Raw genomic sequence first — 21,192 nt, 5'->3', positions numbered from 1 at the left:
ATTAAAATCTCCTTGTTGCTACTACTGACACCTACATTTTACAAGTAAAATCATACAGAGGTATCTCCTCCATCACTTTTTTATTTCAACGTACTACACATTCAATTTCATATTTCCTGGTCTTCTGATTCACCGCTGTTGTTGCTCCTGAATTATGTTGAATTTAGTTCCCCCCTCTCCCCCAAAGATTTGAATGAATTCTTTTTTCTGTCGATTATCATTTCAGCCACGGTAACTTTCATGGGCGCCCATATGACAGTTTGTAGAGGGGGGGGGGGGAGTAGACCCGGGGTATGTAGTATTTTTTAAATTTTGGAAGATGAATGGCGGTAGATTAACACCCACGGTATCCCCTGCCTGTTGGTGAGGGGCGGTACTACCACTTCTACGTAATACCGACTTTTGAATCATTTTCTTGAAAGAAAAACACCTGACTACATTAGATGTTTGCCTTTCCCTGAGAGCTGCCCCCCCCCCCCCCTCCTTTGCCCCGGGCATGGGCGCCCTTGGTGTCTTTGCTGATATTAAGCTGATTTTTTAAACCTTACCTCAAGCAGTTAATTTGTTCAGTTTTTCATGTGTTGCTTCCAAGTTTACCTATTCTAATTAAAAGTTGCGCAACATTTGAGATACGTTTTCGCTAAGTTCAATAACCGGGTATCAAAGTATGGTATTTCCAGTTCTTTTCAGAACCACGGAACTGTAACCTTATAGTTACAAGACAGAATGAATCCTAGCCATCAATACGAAAGAGAATAAAGCAATGTGTAAAGATCCTAGCATTTGCTTCGAAAGGGACTTGCAACAAACTCAGGATGTTCATCTAGAAAAACTAGCAATTTATATGCCATGTCAGCCAAGTATAATATTCTTCTTGGTCAGTGGGTTGTCAGAGACCTGCTGTTTCGATCCAGAGGTACGCTGCCAAAGAACACAGCCACTACCCTACAAAATTTGAAAATTCCGTTTTATGACGTAGAAAAAAGTATTACAGATCGTAATATATATTCTCTGCAAATTATACCGTTTCACTTATATCTGCCATCGTAATATCTCGCTAGCAACGAACTTTACAGCAAAAATGATTAAATATAATTTCGTTATTATAATTATTATGTACTGTTAAGGTATGTATTTCGGACCTTCAAGGTCATCCTCAGTGCAGTCGGAATGATTTATTTCTAATAAATATTACCTACTTACTGCACATTGGTATAATCAAGCATGTTAGCATGAAAATGACTGATAAATTACAAAAATATCATTTTAATTACATTTTGATTTTTATAATTTTTTTCTTTAATGGCTCAATAAATGTTAATGCACTTCGACACGGATGTAGCAGGGATTTGATCAGCTGCTAAGCACATTTCTGCTTACCGTAGTGCATATAGGAGAAGGCTATGTAAAAATACAGAACCAGACAAGCATCATTTGCATAAGTTCACGTGCTCCGCTTTACGAGTCGTCAGCACTGGTGGAGGCAAAGGATGAAATAGGCCGGGATTAACACAGTCCCGTGCAAACCTCGGCTCGCCATTAACGCGCGCACTTCACAAACAAGCTAGCTCCTTGCCCGCTAGTAGAAACTACAATTAAATGTACACACAATTCCACAATACTATAAGCATGGGCTAGAAATGAGGATGTTCCGGATAACCGTTCTACATTTTTTTTTACAACATGGAACAATTAGGTTATTTTCCCAATTGCCTCTCATTTTTATACTTTTCCATAATTATAATTAGAGCATCCATGGCTCAGGCGGCAGCGAGCCGGCCTCTCACCGCTGGATACCGTGGTTCAAATCCCGGTCACTCCATGTGAGATTTGTGCTGGACAAAGCGGAGGCAGGACAGGTTTTTACTCCGGGTACTCAGGTTTTCCCTGGCATGTTTCATTCCAGCAACACTCTCCAATATCATTTCATTTCATCTGTCATTCATTAATCATTGCCCCAGAGGAATGCGTCAGGCTTCGGCAGCCAGCAAAGTTCCTATCCTCGCCACTAGATGGAGGCTTCATTCATTCCATTCCTGACCCGGTCGAATGACTGGAACCAGGCTATGGATTTTCATTTCTTACATTATTATAACTAATATTATACTTTCTTTCTCAGTTACGGTCTTCTAGCGACCACGTGACAATGCCAATGCTTCATCCTTTGTTGGTCCTCCTTCTTCCCCCCCCCCACCAATACTCCTTCATCTGCTCACTATGTCTGCTTTTCTTCACCTCCGACCATTTTGAGACCCCCCCCCCCAAACCAATCCCACCTTGAAATTCTTCAATTTATTTTTTACCTTTTCTTTCTAAATATATCTCTCTCAGTTGCTGCTTCTTTTTTCTTCTTCTTCTATTATGTTTTTTTTAATATCTTTCTTGACATTGGACTTCTTGTTCCAAAGATAAGTCTGTTTGGTTAAACTGTTGTCAGACATTCTGTATAAATGTCTAAAATATATTCATCGCCTCCTCCGCATTGTATCTGTTATGATTTCTATGTTCCGCTATAGTTCATAATTACTTACTGATTTCCAGACTTCTGTACTTCTTAGCGAACTGAGTATTTTCCGTATTACAGACACGATAGCAGTGCGAAATAAGGTTGCTAGTCTACGTTCCAATAACTACATTTTCGGTTTACGGAGACGCTGAATAAAATTAAAACACTTACATAACCAAAAATAATATATGCAAGTAAAACAATTTTGAAAACGACTAACAGTGCAGAAATAAACAAATTATTCAAGATTGAAAGAAGAAGAATCAGGACGTGCACAAACAAAAACTACCAAAAAAAAATGGACACTGGAGACCAGCTTCTAATGAAACATACAAGGAAATGAAACCAGTAATGAGCACAATCAGAAAGAAATGAATTTAATTCTTTGAACATCTATAACAGGATCATCAGGGGAATTATGGAAAAAAGTATGGAACAATAAAAGGAACATTAGATGGATTACAGAAATCAAGGAAGATATGAAGGAACTACAAATTACAATAGAAGATTTACAAAAACAAAACAGACAAAATTAAGAAACTCGCAAACAAACCAGACTTCAAAACCAAGATCAATACAGACAATGGGACGGCTGATTTCAGACGAAGAAAGAAAATTAAGGTCTGAGAGAATGAAGTATTGGGGTAACAGATAACTGATGAACCTTTTTTTAAATATAAAACTGTCTAAAGGCCATAAAATGTAAATAAATAAATAAATAAATAAATAAATAAATAAATAAATAAATATATAAATAAATAAATAAATAAATGACGGTTTAACGTCCCACCAAGTAGGTCTAAATTTACGATTTTCGGAGAAGTCGAATAGTAATAATAACTACAATCTATTCAAGTCCAACTGCTGTACGGTTCTCGGAGATGCCAAGGTGTCAACATTTGTCCCGCAGTTCTCGTAAGGGCTGGTAAATATACGACCGCAAAGCAGACGTACCTGAACACCTTCAAATACCATTGAATTGAGCGAGATCAAAAACCACCACCTTCAGTCTTCGAAGGGTATGAGTTCCTTTTGGGGATCATTGTAAGTATCTGGGTGTTAATATAAGGAAAGATCTTCATTGGGGTAATCACATAAATGGGATTGTAAATAAAGGGTACAGATCTCTGCACATGGTTATGAGGGCGTTTAGGGGTTGTAGTAACGATGTAAAGGAGAGGGCATATAAGTCTCTGGTAAGACCCCAACTAGAGTATGGTTCCAGTGTATGGGACCTTCACCAGGATTACCTGATTCAAGAACTGGAAAAAATCCAAAGAAAAGCAGCTCGATTTGTTCTGGGTGATTTCCGACAAAAGAGTAGCGTTACAAAAATGTTGCAATGTTTGGGTTGGGAAGAATTGAGAGAAAGAAGAAAAGCTGCTCGACTGAGTGGTATGTTTCGAGCTGTCAGCGGAGAGATGGCGTGGAATGACATTAATAGACGAATAAGTTTGAAAGGCGTTTATAAAAGTAGGAAAGATCACAATATGAAGATAAAGTTGGAATTCAAGAGGACAAACTGGGGCAAATATTCATTTATAGGAAGGGGAGTTAGGGATTGGAATAACTTACCAAGGGAGATGTTCAATAAATTTCCAATTTCTTTGAAATCATTTCGGAAAAGGCTAGGAAAACAACAGATAGGGAATCTGCCACCTGGGCGACTGCCCTAAATGCAGATCAGCATTGATTGATTGATTGTTCTTAGCTTTCCCTCTGACTGAATAATCCCACCAGTCACCAATAGACAATTTGCCAGTGGAAGTAAGAATAATTATATTTTTTACGATGTCTGATTCAAACATTCTGAGTGTTTCCGGAAATTTTCTGGATGCTAGCCTTACTGACACATTCCCCAATGAGAATTTCTCATCTATTGGTTTAAGGACAACCGGTGGATTGGGAAGTCCTAATTTAAACAAAGTTTCAAACATGGTTAAGTATTTTTATTTCCACTGACAAATTGCCTTTCGGAGATAATTCTCGTGATACAGAACACTTCTACTACCAGCTGAGTGGCCTAGTGAGTCGGAGCACCTCATAAGAAAAGCTACGACTCAGAATACGTCCTACATGCCCACTCCTATTCTATAGCAACTGATGAACCGACTCTCAGGATCACTCACTAGGCAACTCAGCTAGCAGTAGGAGTGCTTTGTATTCCAATAATTATTTCCGACAGGCAGTTTGTAAGAAAAATACTTAACCACGTGTGAAATTGTGTTCAAAATAAGAGCGTCACTTCTTAGCTGATAAGAGATACAAAAGATGAGGCGAAACTTGGTCTCAATTCTGTCCGATTTTTGGGGCAGTTACCGCTTCTGTATCTAACCCTTTCAGGATCAGTGTGTATTCCCCAGGAGAGGAATACAAGCAGGAAGGTTATAACAAGCCGTAACAGCAGGGCACAGAAGCTATTCAGTTTAAAACCATCCGAACCTCAGAAAGACCTTGACGCCGGCTCTTGAAAACACGTCAAGCACCCCCAGCGCCTTCCTTCTCTCTAAGTAGTCGGTAATGACGCGCCTGTTGGAGGGGACGTCGGGACGCATAGGAATCACCTGATTTACACAAGGCACTGGGCTGGCTCCCTTTCAGTACAGCACTGAACCCAAAAACACGTCAAATATGTCACGTCTTTATATTCAAATACTCGAGATCCATTCACACAAGATATATGGCTATGTGCCACGCATAATGAAGAGAAATTGAAGAGGGCTGCAAATTCATTTAGGATTGGAAGATTCACAAAAATAAACCTTCGCCAGGTCGTAAGTGTATATGGGCCAGCAAGGTGCTTTTAAGTGAGAAAATCTGCAATTAAATCGAGAAACATAAGACAGGTAAGATCAAATGATAACCAAAGCTTCAGTTTTATACGAATGTTGGTATCGTGATAATCATGGGACCTTCGGTTTTATGAGAAATCCGTGCCACAGGAATGTGACTTTTCATTTCAAAAATCCCACATGCACTGATATGGATTTGACACGCGGCTGTCTTGGTGAGATACCAGCGACAATTAGATTCGGCAATGAAGCCCAATCAAGTCATATTATTATTATTATTATTATTATTATTATTAAATAATATTTGTCTGACTCACTGGCTGAATGGTCAGCATTGAGACCTTGGGTTCAGAGGTCCCGGGTTCGATTCCCGGCCGGGTCGGGGATTTTAATCGCGTCTGATTAGTTCTTCTGGCTCGGGGACTGAGTGTTTGTGTTTGTCCCAACACTTTCCTCTTCATATTCAGACAACGACTAAACTAACAACCACCACACAGAAACACGCAATAGTGATTACATCTCTCCATACAGGGTTGGCGTCAGGAAGCGCATCCGGCCGTAAAACAGGGCGGAATCATCATGTACGACACAGTTCGCACCCGCGACCGCACAGATGTGGGAAAAGCGATAGAAGAAGAAATAATGGTATTTGCTTTACGTCCCACTAACTAATTTATCGGTTTTCGGAGACGCCGAGGTGCCGGAATTTTGTCCCACAGGAGATCTTTTACGTGCTAGTAAATCTACCAACACGAGCCTGTCGTACCTGAGCATCTTCAATTACCAGTGAACTGAGCCAGGACCGAACCTGTCAAGCTGGGGCCAGAAAGCCAGCGCCTCAACTGTCTGAGCCACTCAGGCCGGTATTATTATTATTATTATTATTATTATTATTATTATTATTATTATTATTATTATTATTATTCAATTAAGTCATCAGCGCAGAGGCTGATTGGATCCTCAAATAGCACCACCAAGGGTTATGCAGTTAGGGGAAACCACAAACATATGGCGGCGCCAAAATGAGGAGTGAGGTAGTTGGCCATTGCTTTCCTCACTGGGCCGGAAAGTGCTATTGCAGCAGGACTGATCGTATGAGCAACATCTTTCATAACACTCACACGCACTAGTCGTGCTCCAAATGTCATTACTCAAGCGCTACCCATACCTTAGCAGCGGCCATATTGTCACAGACATGGATGAGACTGGGACTTCGGTGGAAACTATACACTTTGCTTTGGCCTGTGCCAACAGACAGATGTGATATTATTATTATTATTATTATTAAAATTTGTTTTACGTCGCACTGACACAGAGGGTCTTATGGCGACGAGAGGATTGGAAAGGGCTAAGAATTGGAAGGTAGCTGTCATGGCCTTAATTAAGGTACAGCCCCAGCATTTGCCTGGTGTGAAAATGGGAAACCACGGAAATCCATCCTCAAGGCTGCCGACAGTGGAGTTCGAACCAACGATCTCCCGATACAAGCTGAGAGCTACGTGGCCCTAACCACACGCCCAACTCGCTCGATTATTATTATTATTATTATTATTATTATTATTATTATTATTATTATTCCTAGCCTTCTTCCATCAACAGTTTTACGTAAGGCGATAGAAAGTGCTAAACACTGTAATAACTTTAACAGAGCGGACGGCTATACCTGGGTATACTGTACTGAGTAGCTCCTCGCTCCCCTCCATAGTTAACTCTTCAACATCTTCCTCCTTGACTCTGGAGGCCCTGGAATGAACTACATTTTCTTTTTTCTTTTACGTCGCACCGACGATGGTAACGATGGGATAGGAAAGGCCTAGGCCTGGGAAGGAAGTTTAATTATAGTACAGTTCCAACATTTGCTGGTGTGTTAATAGGAAACCATGGAAAACCATCTTCAGGGCTGCCGACATTAGGATTCGAACCCACTATATCCCAGATGCAAGCTCACAGCTGCGCGCCTCTAACCGCACGGCCAACTCGCCCGGTAACTACATTTCTAACAGGGTCTCTCTATCTTAAATCTAGTTACAAAGGAGGTGACAGTTGCCACTAAATTCTTTGTTACTGCTCTGAAGACTATCCTGGTTGCAGGTCCGAAACGCGTCAGCATGTAATAAGTATTGCATGACCTACGAGACGATATCTGAGCTTGTGTCCGGTCATTCGACCGGGTCAGGAATGGATGTATGGAGCCCCCATCTGGCGGCGAGGATAGGAACTGTGCCGTCTCCCGAAGCCTGTCACAACTCCTCTGAGGCAATGATTAATGACAGGCAGATGAAATGAAATTAGGTATATTGGAGAGTGTTGCTGGAATGACAGATGACAGGAAAAACCGGAGTATCCGCCTTCACTTTGTCCAGCACAAAATCTCACATGGAGTGACCGGGATCTGAACCACGCAACCCAACGGTGAGAGGCCGGCGCGCTGCCGTCTCTTATGTTGAATGTTGTAAATTGTATCCATCTCATTCGATAATGCATGAACATATTAGTATTTAATTGCAAAAGAAGAGGGGGAAAAAATTTCTACAATGAGGATGATCACCATAGCAAGGATAAAAACATACGTGGAGATTTACTCCCCGCATCTCTCATTAACCACCGAATTACAAATAGAAAAAAAAAAAAGTTTTTGAAGTAGCCTATCTTGTGCACATTAAGTCCAAAATATGTAAGATAGAAATAATCCTTTCGCTGCATCCCAAAAAGAGGTCCACCTGTCCCAATCAAATGTGATAAGGCGGACCCATACAGCGCCTACACTACAATCATTTTCTTCGCTGGGATGTCCACCGTGTAATCATGTGTACGAACCACCCTCCTTGGCTTAGCTATAATAACAAAAGACGAACTCGATATCCAAATTACTTGACCGAAGAAATCGTCCCTTCCATTAAAAATAATAGGGTTTTATTCGTTTGAAATCTTATTAAATTGAAGGTTTTTAACCCTGGTATTTTGATTACACTTTGGTCCGTGTTGGAAGACGACATTAATTGTTGGATGGAGGAGGATAAGAAGAATAAGACGGCAGAGGGCGGGGCAGGGGGAAGGTCAGCCGCCAGTAAGAAGAGATCGGTTCCTGACACTCGAGCGAGTACTGCCACACAAGAAGGCAAGAGCACAGATAGCACAAGGAGTATTTCACTCTGATAACAGGAAATGCCACTGAAGGTTTAGGAACTTATCGAGAAAACATTTAAGAATGGGGTAATGTTTATTAGTAATATTCCATACATACAACAATAGAAAAATCTGCCTAAACTAATTCCAGAAGAGCTGAGTAGCTCAGACGGTTGAGGCACTGGCCTTCTGACCCCAACTTGGCAGGTTCGATCCTGGCGTAGTCTGGTGGTATTTGAAGGTGCTCAAATACGTCAACCTCGTGTCGGTAGATTTACTGGCACGTAAAAGAACTCCTGCGGAACTAAATTTCGACACCTCGGCGTCTCCGAAAAACCGTAAAAGTAGTTAGTGGGACGTAAAGCAAATAACATCATTAAACTAATTGCAGAGAAGGGGAAACTAAACCAGTTTCGTTTTTAAACATTTGTTTTGTAGAGGTCACTTGTTTTCTACACCACAATCTATCTATCTATATATCTATATTATGGCTTTTAGTGCCAGGAGTATCCGAGGACATGTTCGGCTCGTCTGATGCAGGTCTTTCTATTTGACGCCCAAAGGCAACCCGCACGTCTGGATGTGGGAGATAGGGAAGGGTGAAACCAGGTGCCGGCACGTAGCCTGCTCCTGTCGAATATCATCAAGTGTTCTGCTCAAAGCACTGCGCAGAACTTTGGAATCTAATTCAGACTTTTGGCACGCAATCTAGCGATTTATAAATTGTATACCACCACCTCTCCTACCCTGCCGGTCACCATTCTGATGACATTTTTTCGACCAACAGGACTTGAACCTCATAGACTTCAATGTGTTAATAAGCACGCCCACCGAGGTGGCTTCTATACCACTGTAACACTATTTCGATGTTGATGATTATATCCCCCTGTGGACGAGGGCGGCCGAATACATCCACTGTGTCCCATGCATATCGTGAGAGGCGACTAACAGGTGGGCCAGGAGTCTCAAACTGGGACCGTGGGTGACGATCACGGTTCCCTTAGCTGAGTATGACATTGCTTCCACTTACTCGTGTCAAACTGCTCACTTTCAGCATTCCTATCCGACCTATCTTGGTCAAATCATGTTCTCTTCCGATCCCGACGGTATTACGAAGAGTATTTCATTTTCAAGCCCTTCTTCTGCCCCACCCTCATTTTCCAAGTATCGGAACTCTTCCATGTTTTCCCCCTGATGAGTGTTAATAGGGGATGGTTATCCAGTTGCACTTCCTCTTAAAACAATAATCACCACGATCATAACAGTAATAATATCATATGGCCTCAGCTACAGTAGTGCGCCGGCACAATTCCTATCCTCGCCACTGGACGGGGGGATTCATTCATTGATTCCATTCCTGACCCGGTCCAATGACTGGAAACAAGCTGTGGATTTCACCTCATTACAGCGCAATTGCATAAAAATTCACATAGAATTGAAATATTTCAGTTACCTAAACACTACAACTGATAGATAGTAGACTGGGCAGTATAATGACTTACTGCTAGATTACAATTGTAGTTACAGCACTCTTCTTTTTCTACCGCCTTTTCCCCACATCTGTGGGGTCGCGGGTGCGAACTGCGTAGCACATGTGGATTCGGCCCTATTTTACGTCCGGATGCCCTTCCTGACGCCACCCATATTTGGAGGGATGTAATCACTATTGCGAATTTCTGTGGTGGTTGGTAGTACAGTGTGTTGTCTCAATATGAAAAGGAAAGTATTGGAAGAAACAAACACCCAGTCCCCGAGTCAGAAGAATTAATCAAAAGCGATTAAAATCCCCAACACAGCCGGGAATCGAATCCTGGACCCTCTGAACCGAAAGCCTCAACGCTGACCATTCAGCCAATGAGTCGGACGATTGTAGTTACGACACTATCACCTAGAAATGTACACAAAATGATCAAGATACTGGAGTCTTTTCTGAAATTTGTTTGAGGTCGCAGGATATTCCAGACAATATAATACATGTCAAAACTCTATCTTGATAAAGCAAAAGCAATCAAGCCTGTAGTTTAACGTGTCTTTTGATATCTAGATCATACTCATGGGACTGGGATCGGCGCCACAGGGACGTGAACTTTTATTTTTAAAATCCCACATGTACTGTGGGGATTCGAACTCCGGCACCCTTGATGAGAAGCCAGTGGCAATACCATATGGCTATCATACCTAGAATAATAATAATAATAATAATAATAATAATAATAATAATAATAATAATAATAAAAAATATAATAATATTAATAATAATAATAATAATAATATGCCGAGTGCCGGAATTTAGTCCAACAGAAATTATTTTACGTGCTAGTAAATCTGTCGACACGAGGCGTACTTCAGCAATTTCGAGTACCAACAGAATGAGCTGGAATCGAACCTGCCGAGTTGAGCTCAGAATGCCAGCGCTATACCGTCTGAGCTACTCAGCTCGGCCCTTTCAGATTGGCGACTCACTCCTACCACCTTCACCTGCACCTGACTGTACCATTTATTAACGTCACACAATACTTAAACCAGGCGAAGGAACCAGTTCCTAAGACCTGTTCAAGGTTTCCTCTTTCCCTAAAAACCAATTAACTACCAAAGGCTGATTTGCATATAATATTACATTATGGCCAATGATTTATGGAAATTAATACACATTCTTGGTACCTCTTCTTAGTGTGAACATTATTCCTCCGTAATATTTAGATATTTTATATTTAAAAAAGAAAGATAACACGGACAAACCTGAACAAGTGAATTTCAGAATATAGCACTAATTATTGTTATTATGATAGACTTTGACGGTGATCTCAAGACAAGTTGCAAAGTGGTAATGGTCCCCCTTTCATGTCTGGCCAGAAGAATTCTATACCCATAGCCAATACTCTTAAAGTGATAGGAGTTAGACCTTAACGAACACTGACGTAATGCTCTGATGTTATGTGGATACCTAACCACAAGTGAAATAAGTAGCAGTAAAAATAATGAACTGCATAATGAAGAATATGCTAGTAGGCCTACATGATAATCTGAACCTATACGTTAGGGAAAATATAAAATATTTAGAGCACAGCTGTATAGTTTTTCTTACAAGTTGCTTTATGTCACACTGACACAAATAGGTCTTATGGCAACGAAGGGATAGGAAAGCGCTAGAAGTGGAAAGGAAGCCTGAATTACGATATAGCCCCTGCATTTCGCTGGTGTGAAAGTGGGAACATATTGAAAACCATCTTCAGGGTTGCCAACAGTGGGATTCGAACCCACTATCTCCCGAATGCAAGCTCGCAGCAGGGCACCCACAACCACACGGCTAACTGGCTGAGTACAGCTGTATATCGTTGTGAAAGTTGGATTATTTTTAAACAACACAGCAATTGCCTTTGAAATATGGATATGGTGAAGAATGATTAGATGGATCACGACAGAAAAAAAAAAATCACTTTTTTTTGCTATTTGCTTTACGTCGCGCCGACACAGATATGTCTTACGGCGACGATGAGGTAGGAAAGGCCTAGGAATTGGAGGGGAGCGGCTGTGGCCTTAATTAAGGTACAGCCCCGGCATTTGCCTGGTGTGAAAATGGGAAACCACGGAAAACCATCTTCAGGGCTGCCGACAGTGGGGATCGAACCCACTATCTCCCGATTACTGGATACTGGCCGCACTTAAGCGACTGCAGCTATCGAACTCGGTGAGACCCCAATAGAGTACGGTTTTAGTGCATGGGACCGTCACCAGGGCTACTTGATAGGAGAACTGGATAAGATTCAAAGGAAAGCAGCACCATTTGTTCTGGGCGATTTCCTGCATACGAGTACGTAGTGTTACGAAAATGTTGCGATCTTTGTGCTGGGAAGACTTGGAAGTAAGGAGACGAGCTGCCCAACTAAACAGAACGTTTCGAACTGTCGGTAGAGAGATGGCTTGCAACTATATTAGTAGACGAATGAACTAGAATTGAGTTTTAAAGAGTAGGAAAGATAAAATGAAGATAAAGTTGGAATTGAAGAGGACAAATAGGGGAAAATATTCGTTTATAGGAAGAGGAATAATTTACCAAGAGAGGATTGATCGATTGATCGATCGATCGACTGACTGACTGACTGACTGACTGACTGACTGACGACACGACTCATTTCTATCCACCATACTAGAAAAGAAGAAAAGCTAAGAGATAGCACCTACTTCCAAATGAATAAGACTAACCTAAACTGATCGACAAGATGGCATAACCATTAGTTGGCATATTCACAGAAAGTCAGTCAATATGACAGAAAGCAATAATGTGAATATCTTTTCTTGCTAGTGGCTTTACGTCGCACCGACACAGATAGGTCTTATGGCGACGATGGGATAGGGAACGTCTAGGAGTTGGGAGGAAGTGGCCGTGGCCTTAATTAAGGTACAGCCCCAGCATTTACCTGGTGTGAAAATGGGAAACCACGGAAAACCATCTTCAGGGCTGCCAACAGTGGGATTCGAACCCACTATCTCCCGGATGCAAGCTCACAGCCGCGCGCCCCTAACCGCACGGCTAACTCGCCCGGTAATACGAATATAAGAAAAAGATGTGCCCCCCCCCCCGCAGACCCCTCAATGCAGAACTGTGCTACCTTATGTATACTGCTGCGCTGGCCATTGTTCAAGTGGACGAAAATGGTTAGGGGGAGTACAGCTGATGGTAGATAATACGTTAAGCATACCAGAAGAAAGAAAGGTTAAAAAAAACGTTATTGAAACGCCTACCAAATCTTCAGCGTTCCCGAATCAAATCGTGAACTATTTTGTAGATAACCACTCATTGATCTAATTTCCCATCGCCATTTTCTCACCCGAATTTTCCGCTTCATTGAAGAATATAGTTATGAGCTGCAAAATATGAAATCTTCGAGTTCATAACTTGTAAGTTTATGTGCAGTGTTGAAAATTTGGAATTCATTTGTGGATATTAATTCCGTGCCTCTCACTAACATTATGACGTTGTAACTCAAGCCATCTTGTAAACATGGACATATTAATAATTCTACAAGTAAATTTCGATAAAAACATCAGTACACCCAACAAAGTATAACCACACAAGGATAATTATTTTTTTTTTAATTTTTTGGCTAGTTGCTTTACATCACACCGACACAGATAGGTCTTATGGCGACGAAGGGAGAGGAAAGGCCTAGGAATGGGAAGGAAGCGGCCGTGGCCTTAATTAAGGTACAGCCCCAGCATTTGCCTGGTGTGAAAATGGGAAACCACGGAAAACCATCTTCAGGGCTGCCGACAGTGGGGCTCGAACCCATTATCTCCCGGATGCGAGCTCACAGCTGCGCGCTCCTAACGGCACGGCTACAGATAATGAATTTTAAAAAGTATGACGACATATTCTTTACAGTGTGAACAACGAAAATCTCGAAAATCTGACAGACCATGCAACATGCCGCCAGAATATACCGAAAAAATTACGGTCATTATAGTTCAATCGGAAAACAGAACGTAAACATTTTGAAAAATGAAATAAACATTAAATAAAAATTGTGAAAAGTACAGGAGATGACGAAGGATGTTTAAAGAGTCTTGGATTAAATCGATTATAATGTCTTCCACAAAGCTATGCCTAATTCCTTATTCCTTCATTATGTTTTAAGTATACACTCATGAGCCAGTGAATCAGATACAAATAACTAGTAGCGTGTAGCACCACCTTTCGCCTGGATGACGATGGCAATGCGGCGTGGTATGGACTCTACAAATCACCATAAAGATCCATGATAGCTGCACAGCCTCCCATAATCCTAAAAGATTAGTCTGGGCAAGTTCCAGAGCATGCACTTCACTGTCGACAGCATTCCAGATGAGCTCAACGGGACTGAAATCGGAACTCCTCGAGGGCCAGGCAAGCATCATCACATCCATGGAAAGTTCATTGAACAAGTGAGCCACAATTCGGGAGTGATGGGCTTGTTGTAGTTACAAGTCACCTGCAGGGTGTTGAAGCGAACAAAGGGGTGAATATGATCTGCCCGCAGGCTTCTGTGACAATCGCTAGTGAAGGCGTTGTCCGCTGTACCCGAGTCCTCATTTCATCCCACGTAATAACAACAACAATTGCATGGCCTCAGCTACCGTGTGCGAACATTTTAATTTGACGCCATCAGGCTGTCTGCTCGTCAATTTCGACGTTCCGTTTTACTGTAGGCCTACTAGATGCCAGACAGAGAAACCCGAATCTCTCTTGGTTCACTATGGCTGAGTTTAAATGATCTTTTGCGGGTAAACACCAAAAGTGTCACCAGATATCTTTTACATGACATCATACGATATGGAGTATTGAATGGGCTTTTATCCGCCCTTCAAAACTTCGACTACCTCTGCCGGGTTTGAACTCGCTATCTTGGGATCAGGAGGCCGACACTACCACTGATCCACAGCGGCAGTCCCCCACCATCGGCCAGAACTGTACCCTGCTGGCAAGAGAGATCCATTGCCTCGTGTGGTTGATGAAGCCAACTGATACCCGAGTCCAGGCGACCTTTATCCATGCTTCGAGCGTCCAAGCAAGGGAGGTGTTCCTTTGTCCATGTAACTCGATATGCCTTGGGACGGGTGTTGATCATGGGCCCTCGCGCGAGGAGATAGTGCTTAGTGGTATGGCTGCTCGTATGCCGAAGCTGTCCAGCCCTGAATTGACAAGTGGTCTGCTGTACTGTGGCCAATCTATCCGCTCTTACGATCCGAGCTAGCCGCCGGCGGACCCCTGTCATCAAACGCATCGTGCACCACGGCAGTTGATCTTGCCGGCGGTGATTTTGCGCGAATCCATGAACTCACAGTATACTCTTGATACGGTCGCCCTTGGAAAGCCCAGTGCCTGCAAGACTTCAGAGATGGAGTGGCCTATGCATATGGCGCCAACTATCCGCCCGCGATCAAATGTGCTGAGGTCTAGTGCGTCTTACTCATCCTCTAGTTAATTGTTACTCATACAGCCCGTACAAAGTCTAACGTCCTCACTGTTATATGCTACGCCTTCCTATTACAATCGCCGGGCCGAGCACAGCGCCATTTCCCTACTACGGCAGTTACCTCCAATTCAACTGCTCAGGAGTGTATTTGGTCATACTGCCTCTGCTACCGAACAGCAGACCTCTAACAGACCAATTCTCTGATCGTACGATGTATTGTCGCTGAGGTAGGAGAAGCACGGTTCTCGAAAGTCTCTTTTCTCGGCGTCAACTTCTGCCGTCTGACCTATGAACTTCTTGCAAGCATATCATAGGGTCTAGCAAGCTGTACGTGTACTGAGGTTGACAGCAACTGTCAGCTCTCCTTGTAGATCCGCTGGCTGCAGATAACCTGACTGCATGGTATATTATTATTTTATATTTCAGGTAACTGTATAAGAACGCAGTATTTTCGCATCTTACCTTGTTCCTCGTATCTTAATGAATATATATCTATTAGCATTTAAAATCACCCGTAAGTAAATTGATAAACATCCACATCTTTACCCGAACAACTGAAGTCCAATGGTAGTATTCCTGCATCAGAACAACCAGTAAACTATCCTGTCAGTGATGAAGGATCAGCTTGGTAACCCACCATGACATTAGCCAACCAATTAATATAACTCTTAAGAGTAGTTAATTGCTCTCGGGATTAAGTTACCGGCACACACACAACGATATTCAATTACCAATTGACCTCCCAAGCTTTCAGTCATTAATGCAAGAGAACACACCAGATCCCCCACTAGATGGACAGACCACAGGAATAGAAGAACTTTACCAATGCACTGAACTCTTCATTTATTATCATTATACCACAAAGGAAGTAGTTGCAAGCCATTCATCATTTATGACAACCTGAAAATGTTAAAATGTCTCGCCAATGTAGTGTCCGTTGTAACGTCACGAAGGCTTTAACGAGTATCCTACAGGTGGCAGCTCCGTGCAGACATGCAAACATCATCCAAGTACCAGTGTAACAAAATGTCTGTCCCACTGCAGACATGCACGAAAGAAGAACAGCGAGCCGTTATTTGGTTTCTGATTAGAATAGATGCGAATCCTATTGAAATTCATCGATGGATGACTATTCGGTATGGTGATGCACGTCTGTCACAGCAGCAACAGAACAATGCTCGGCCCCGTGATGTTCGCGCAATAGTTGCGATAAAGACCTGCATTCTGGTTGTCTTCCACATCCACAATATTCACCACACCTCGCCCCTAGTGATCACCACGTTGTAGTCACTCGAGGAGAGACGTCACGATGGGATGGAGATGAAGGAGGAGAGTGGCTTCGCAGACAACCAGAGTATTTCATAGGTGTTGGAGGACTTGTACTGGACATAAAAAACGGTGCAATTGTACACTATTTCATTTCGCATCCTCATAGAGTGCACTTTAGTGAAATTACAGTACATCTTTGACTAGGAAACGAGGACATATCCTCCACAACACGGAGGAAGGAATATTGATATGGGTACTAAGGACTCGCTTGGATGATAAGAACGAAAATGTGCGAAGAAACCTTGGTATGGTCCAAATAGCAGAGAAGACGAGGGAGGCTAGACTCCGGTCGTATGGACATGAGGCCTCCGAAGCGATGGACGGGTAACATTCCGGACGGCATGCAGGAGATAGGCCTTAACCTTGAAAGTGTAAGATAGGGCTAAACGGCAAAGAAATAGCTGAACGGCGGGCGCTGTTTGAAAGGATAAATGCCGTTCGATCTTCTCTACGAGTCAACAAATATGGACCTTCCACTAAGAAGCTCTTTGTATTCATCCCTCAACCCCTGAATATTTCAATTTTGGCTACACTTTTCTATATCAGCTCCTTTTACATTTGAAAATCCACATTAAGAAAATTGGTTCACTCTATTTTCTTTCAGTGCCTTGGATTTAAATTTAGGACATTTTATTTATCCATGGAAACTGAAAAAGCTCCTACAAAATTAATGACCACAGGGGTCCTGAAAGAAAAATAGTAATTTCTTAACCGACTAAAAAATCCAAAATTGTGTAGTTAAAAAAGAACAAGAGAAAAATAGTGGAAATACTCAAAATTCCTACTAATAGAACATTAAAATTGGAAGTTAGGAAGTTTAATCAAATAACTTGAAATAGAGATTATGAACCACATAAAATTCTACACAATCTAACATTTATATGGAACAAGTTTGTCTATGAAATTGAGAAGAGTTTAAAAAAACAATCAAAGCTGTCAATGTGAGGGAATTTTTGAAACAAAGTCACGATATCACGAATAAAGGAAAATTAATATTGCAGAATATCTCAGAACATAAAACAATAGATAAGAACAGACTATGGTAGCAACATAATCAACTTAACTTTGGAAGTCACTAAATGCATGAAAAACTACAATAAAGCTCGAATGAAGAAAAGAACTTCAGGGGTACTCTTGCTCGTGAGCAATATTGTACTCGCATGACGAGAGCACCAAATGTCATACAGGAACACCAGGTTGATGCCTGTCGGAATACAGCATTTCGTCTTACCCTCAACGTTAGAAAAAGTAACAGTTCAAACAAACGGTATTGCTATCATTATTTTAAAGATATGATGTAAACAAACCTTGGCACGGAGTGTGGGCGAGATCCGATAGGACTCGAAGACCGCGGAGGACTCCCATTCTGCTTCCTCGCAGGAAGAGCTGCTCTTGCTTCCACACACACAGCAGTACGTACGATGAGGTCCCTGCAAGCTCTCTGCAATCCACGGAGGTCGGCTTCCATCTGTTCGAGACGCTGCAAGAAAAAAAGAAATACACGTTAAGGAACTATATTAGTTTTCTTTAAATATCTGGCTGTTGCACAAGTCCGTAGCATGCGGATAAAAGCAGGGGCCACTGAGATCGCTAGGAACTTGCTTATCGTTCGTCAATTGTCATTTGGAATACCACTGCTTTGAATTGCGTGCCGAGACGGCTCGAGCTATTTGTACTGTATGCTGGGAAGATTCTGTCGGGGGAGAGTATGACACGAAATTATTCAATCGTTTTAAGTGACCAAAATTCAAGGAAACCAACCGGGATGACATCAAGGGTCGCTATTGCACGTTAATGTGCGCCCACATGCCACTAACGTGACAAAAGCAGTAACCCAAGAGCTTGGTCGGGAGATTTTTCTACAGCCGCCTTATATCCCCGACCTTGCCCCGACTGATTTTCACCTCTTCCGTTTTTTATTGAACAAAATGCCAGGACACTCTTTTCATGTGCGAAATTATTTTCGAACGTAGCTTGTCGACTTCTTTAATGCCAAACCAGTAGAACAAGTCTCTGATAACTCAGGCCTCTATATTACTGGTGATGACTAGTAGCACTAGTGTGTACTCTGTATCCCCACTGCATCCTAAATGTGCAACAATTAAAGCTGTAGTAATATTAACACGTCTTGCCACTGTTAAAATGCGACAGACTTATGCATCAGACTAATATTTCTGAAGCCATAACACCACCCTAATATCCTTCCTAGAGTAATATTATTGTACATCCAGAATATAAAGGAAACCTCTAAGAACTTACCTTGTCCATGTTGACTAGAGCTGCACTTCCCGGCGCTAGTTCAGCCTCCAGGTTCCGAGCGAGTCTCCTCAGAGCAGCCAAACGCCGTTCCCTCTCACTTAACTCCTGCTCCGAACCGGAGTCTGATATCCCGGAGTCTGAGAGGGAACCTTCAGTACTCAGACCGGTCAGTACTGTCGTCGAGTTCTGCAAATAAGAGAAAATCATAATTTAGACAAGAAATTATGACAGATTACTTTTCTTAATCATTGATGATACCCTTCCAATGCTCTGTAGCTCGCGTGAAACGCAAGGACAGCAGCATCCAGTGAAAACGTAACATATAGACCTTGTAGAGAGGGATTGTGGGAATTATAAGTACAACTCAAATAGCAGGAATAGTTTAATTTTAAATTAATGTCTTAGAAGAAGAAGTAGATTACAGAGTACAAGTAATTGACAGGAAAAACTAGAAATAATATCAGTGAATACAATTAATATGTCATCAATTATTATTATTATTATTATTATTATTATTATTATTATTATTATTATTATTATGGGAACAAAAAATAAGGGAATCCACATAAAGTGCTTTGCCTTTGCTGACGACCTAGCGATTTAATCGGACTCCGGAGGAAGCCAGACGTGCCATCGAGAAACCAAGGAATCGCCATCAAAACGGGCCTTCAAATCTCTTACGAGAAAACGCAATATATGGGCACCAAAAACCAAAGCCGGACATCACTTGGAACAAAATATGGCAATATCACACAAGTTAAGCACTTAAAGCACTTTGGTGAAATTATCGGAAATACTGGAAATGAAAAAAAGAACTAATATAACACGTGCAGAAAAATTATATAAAGCCTGTACAATAACTTGGAATACGTATAATAAGAAACCGCATTCCACCAAAGCCAAACTCCGTCACTGCCACACAGTTGTTCTCCCATAAACATTCTACGCAATTGAGACGTCATCCTTAACCATCAACATCAAGGACATGGAGAAAATAAAACGGCAGATACTTGGGCCCAAGATTCAAGATGGTTTCTGGATGTGTAAAATCTCAGAACTGTATTCTGACTGAGCGATTCTCTTCAGTTGCACGGCAAAGGCGTATGAAATTTTAAGGACATAAGGCATGAATGGACGATTCTCAACTGACCCAAAAATCATCATCATCATCATCATCATCATCGTCGTCGTCGTCGTCAACGGAACCCGACAAAACAAATTACGCTGGGTGGTAGACACCCAAAGCGATCTAGCAGAAATTAATATTGACCCATGACAACTCCACGGACCACATTCAGACAGAAAATCAATTCACATAAGTTCACATCCAAAAACCCAACACCCAGAACTTCAATTTTTTTTTTTTTTAGATTTGTTTTACGTCGCACCAACACAGAAAGGTCTTGTGGCGACTATAGGATAGGAAAGGGCTAGGAGTGGGAAGGAAGCGGCCGTGGCCTTTATTAAGATACATCCCCAGCATTTGTCTGGAACTTCAAACTTTAAAATGCTTGGGTACAAGAGAGAAGACAAGCCTATAGTGAAAGGTTGAGGAAGTTTTGGGAAGATAAGAACAAGAAGACCAGTGCTAAATAATGGTTCTTAGAGGGCAATACGCATTAAATAATAATAATAATAATAATAATAATAGTACAATTAGATGGACACCTAGTAAGAATGGATCACAAACGATGTTTGTTGTTTAAATGGGCCTAACATCTAGGTCATCGGCCCCGCGTGGTACGAAATGAGACGAAATGCAATGACAATTTAAAAGTAAAAAATTCATCCACTGACCAGAATTCAAAACGTGATAATGAAGAATGAATGGCTGAATATTAATTTAAAACAATCAGTGGATCCGACCCGCAAGTTACAGTACTAATCATAGGTAGCGGAAACTCACGGTGTTCCAAACAGTATGGTACTATTCACAAGTATTGTACGTCGTACAGGTAACGCAGACCTATGGTGTTTCTCACATAATGTCGCCATTCGTAGGCAACGCAATCCAATAGTACACCTCACATAAGTGTACTAATCACACGGACTCGCACTATACCGTAGTGTTCCGCATATACAGTGGGTACAAATCACAGGCAACGCAGATCAACAGTATCACTCATATAGTGGTACAAATCACAGGCAACGTAAGCCCGTGATGTTCCGCATATAGTGGGTACTAATCACAGGCAACGCCCAATGTTACAAATCAAAGGCAACGTAA

At 41.8% G+C, this 21,192-nt stretch overlaps 1 protein-coding gene across 1 annotated transcript in view; it reads right to left on the bottom strand.

The window, feature by feature from the left end:
* klar (klarsicht) overlaps window positions 1–21,192 on the bottom strand; it is a 1,195,270-nt gene that overhangs the window by 7,162 nt on the left and 1,166,916 nt on the right. Inside the window, exons 23-24 of the mRNA XM_067157231.2 lie at window positions 18,966–19,151; window positions 18,014–18,186 (exon numbers count right to left, since the gene is read on the bottom strand). Of these exons, the coding sequence (XP_067013332.2) occupies window positions 18,014–18,186; window positions 18,966–19,151 (359 nt within the window). The remainder of the gene's footprint in view (window positions 1–18,013; window positions 18,187–18,965; window positions 19,152–21,192) is intronic.

This window comes from Anabrus simplex, chromosome 13 (assembly GCF_040414725.1).
Source record: "Anabrus simplex isolate iqAnaSimp1 chromosome 13, ASM4041472v1, whole genome shotgun sequence".
NCBI classification, from domain to species: Eukaryota; Metazoa; Arthropoda; class Insecta; order Orthoptera; family Tettigoniidae; genus Anabrus; species Anabrus simplex.
This window is presented reverse-complemented; position numbering and strand designations above follow the sequence as displayed.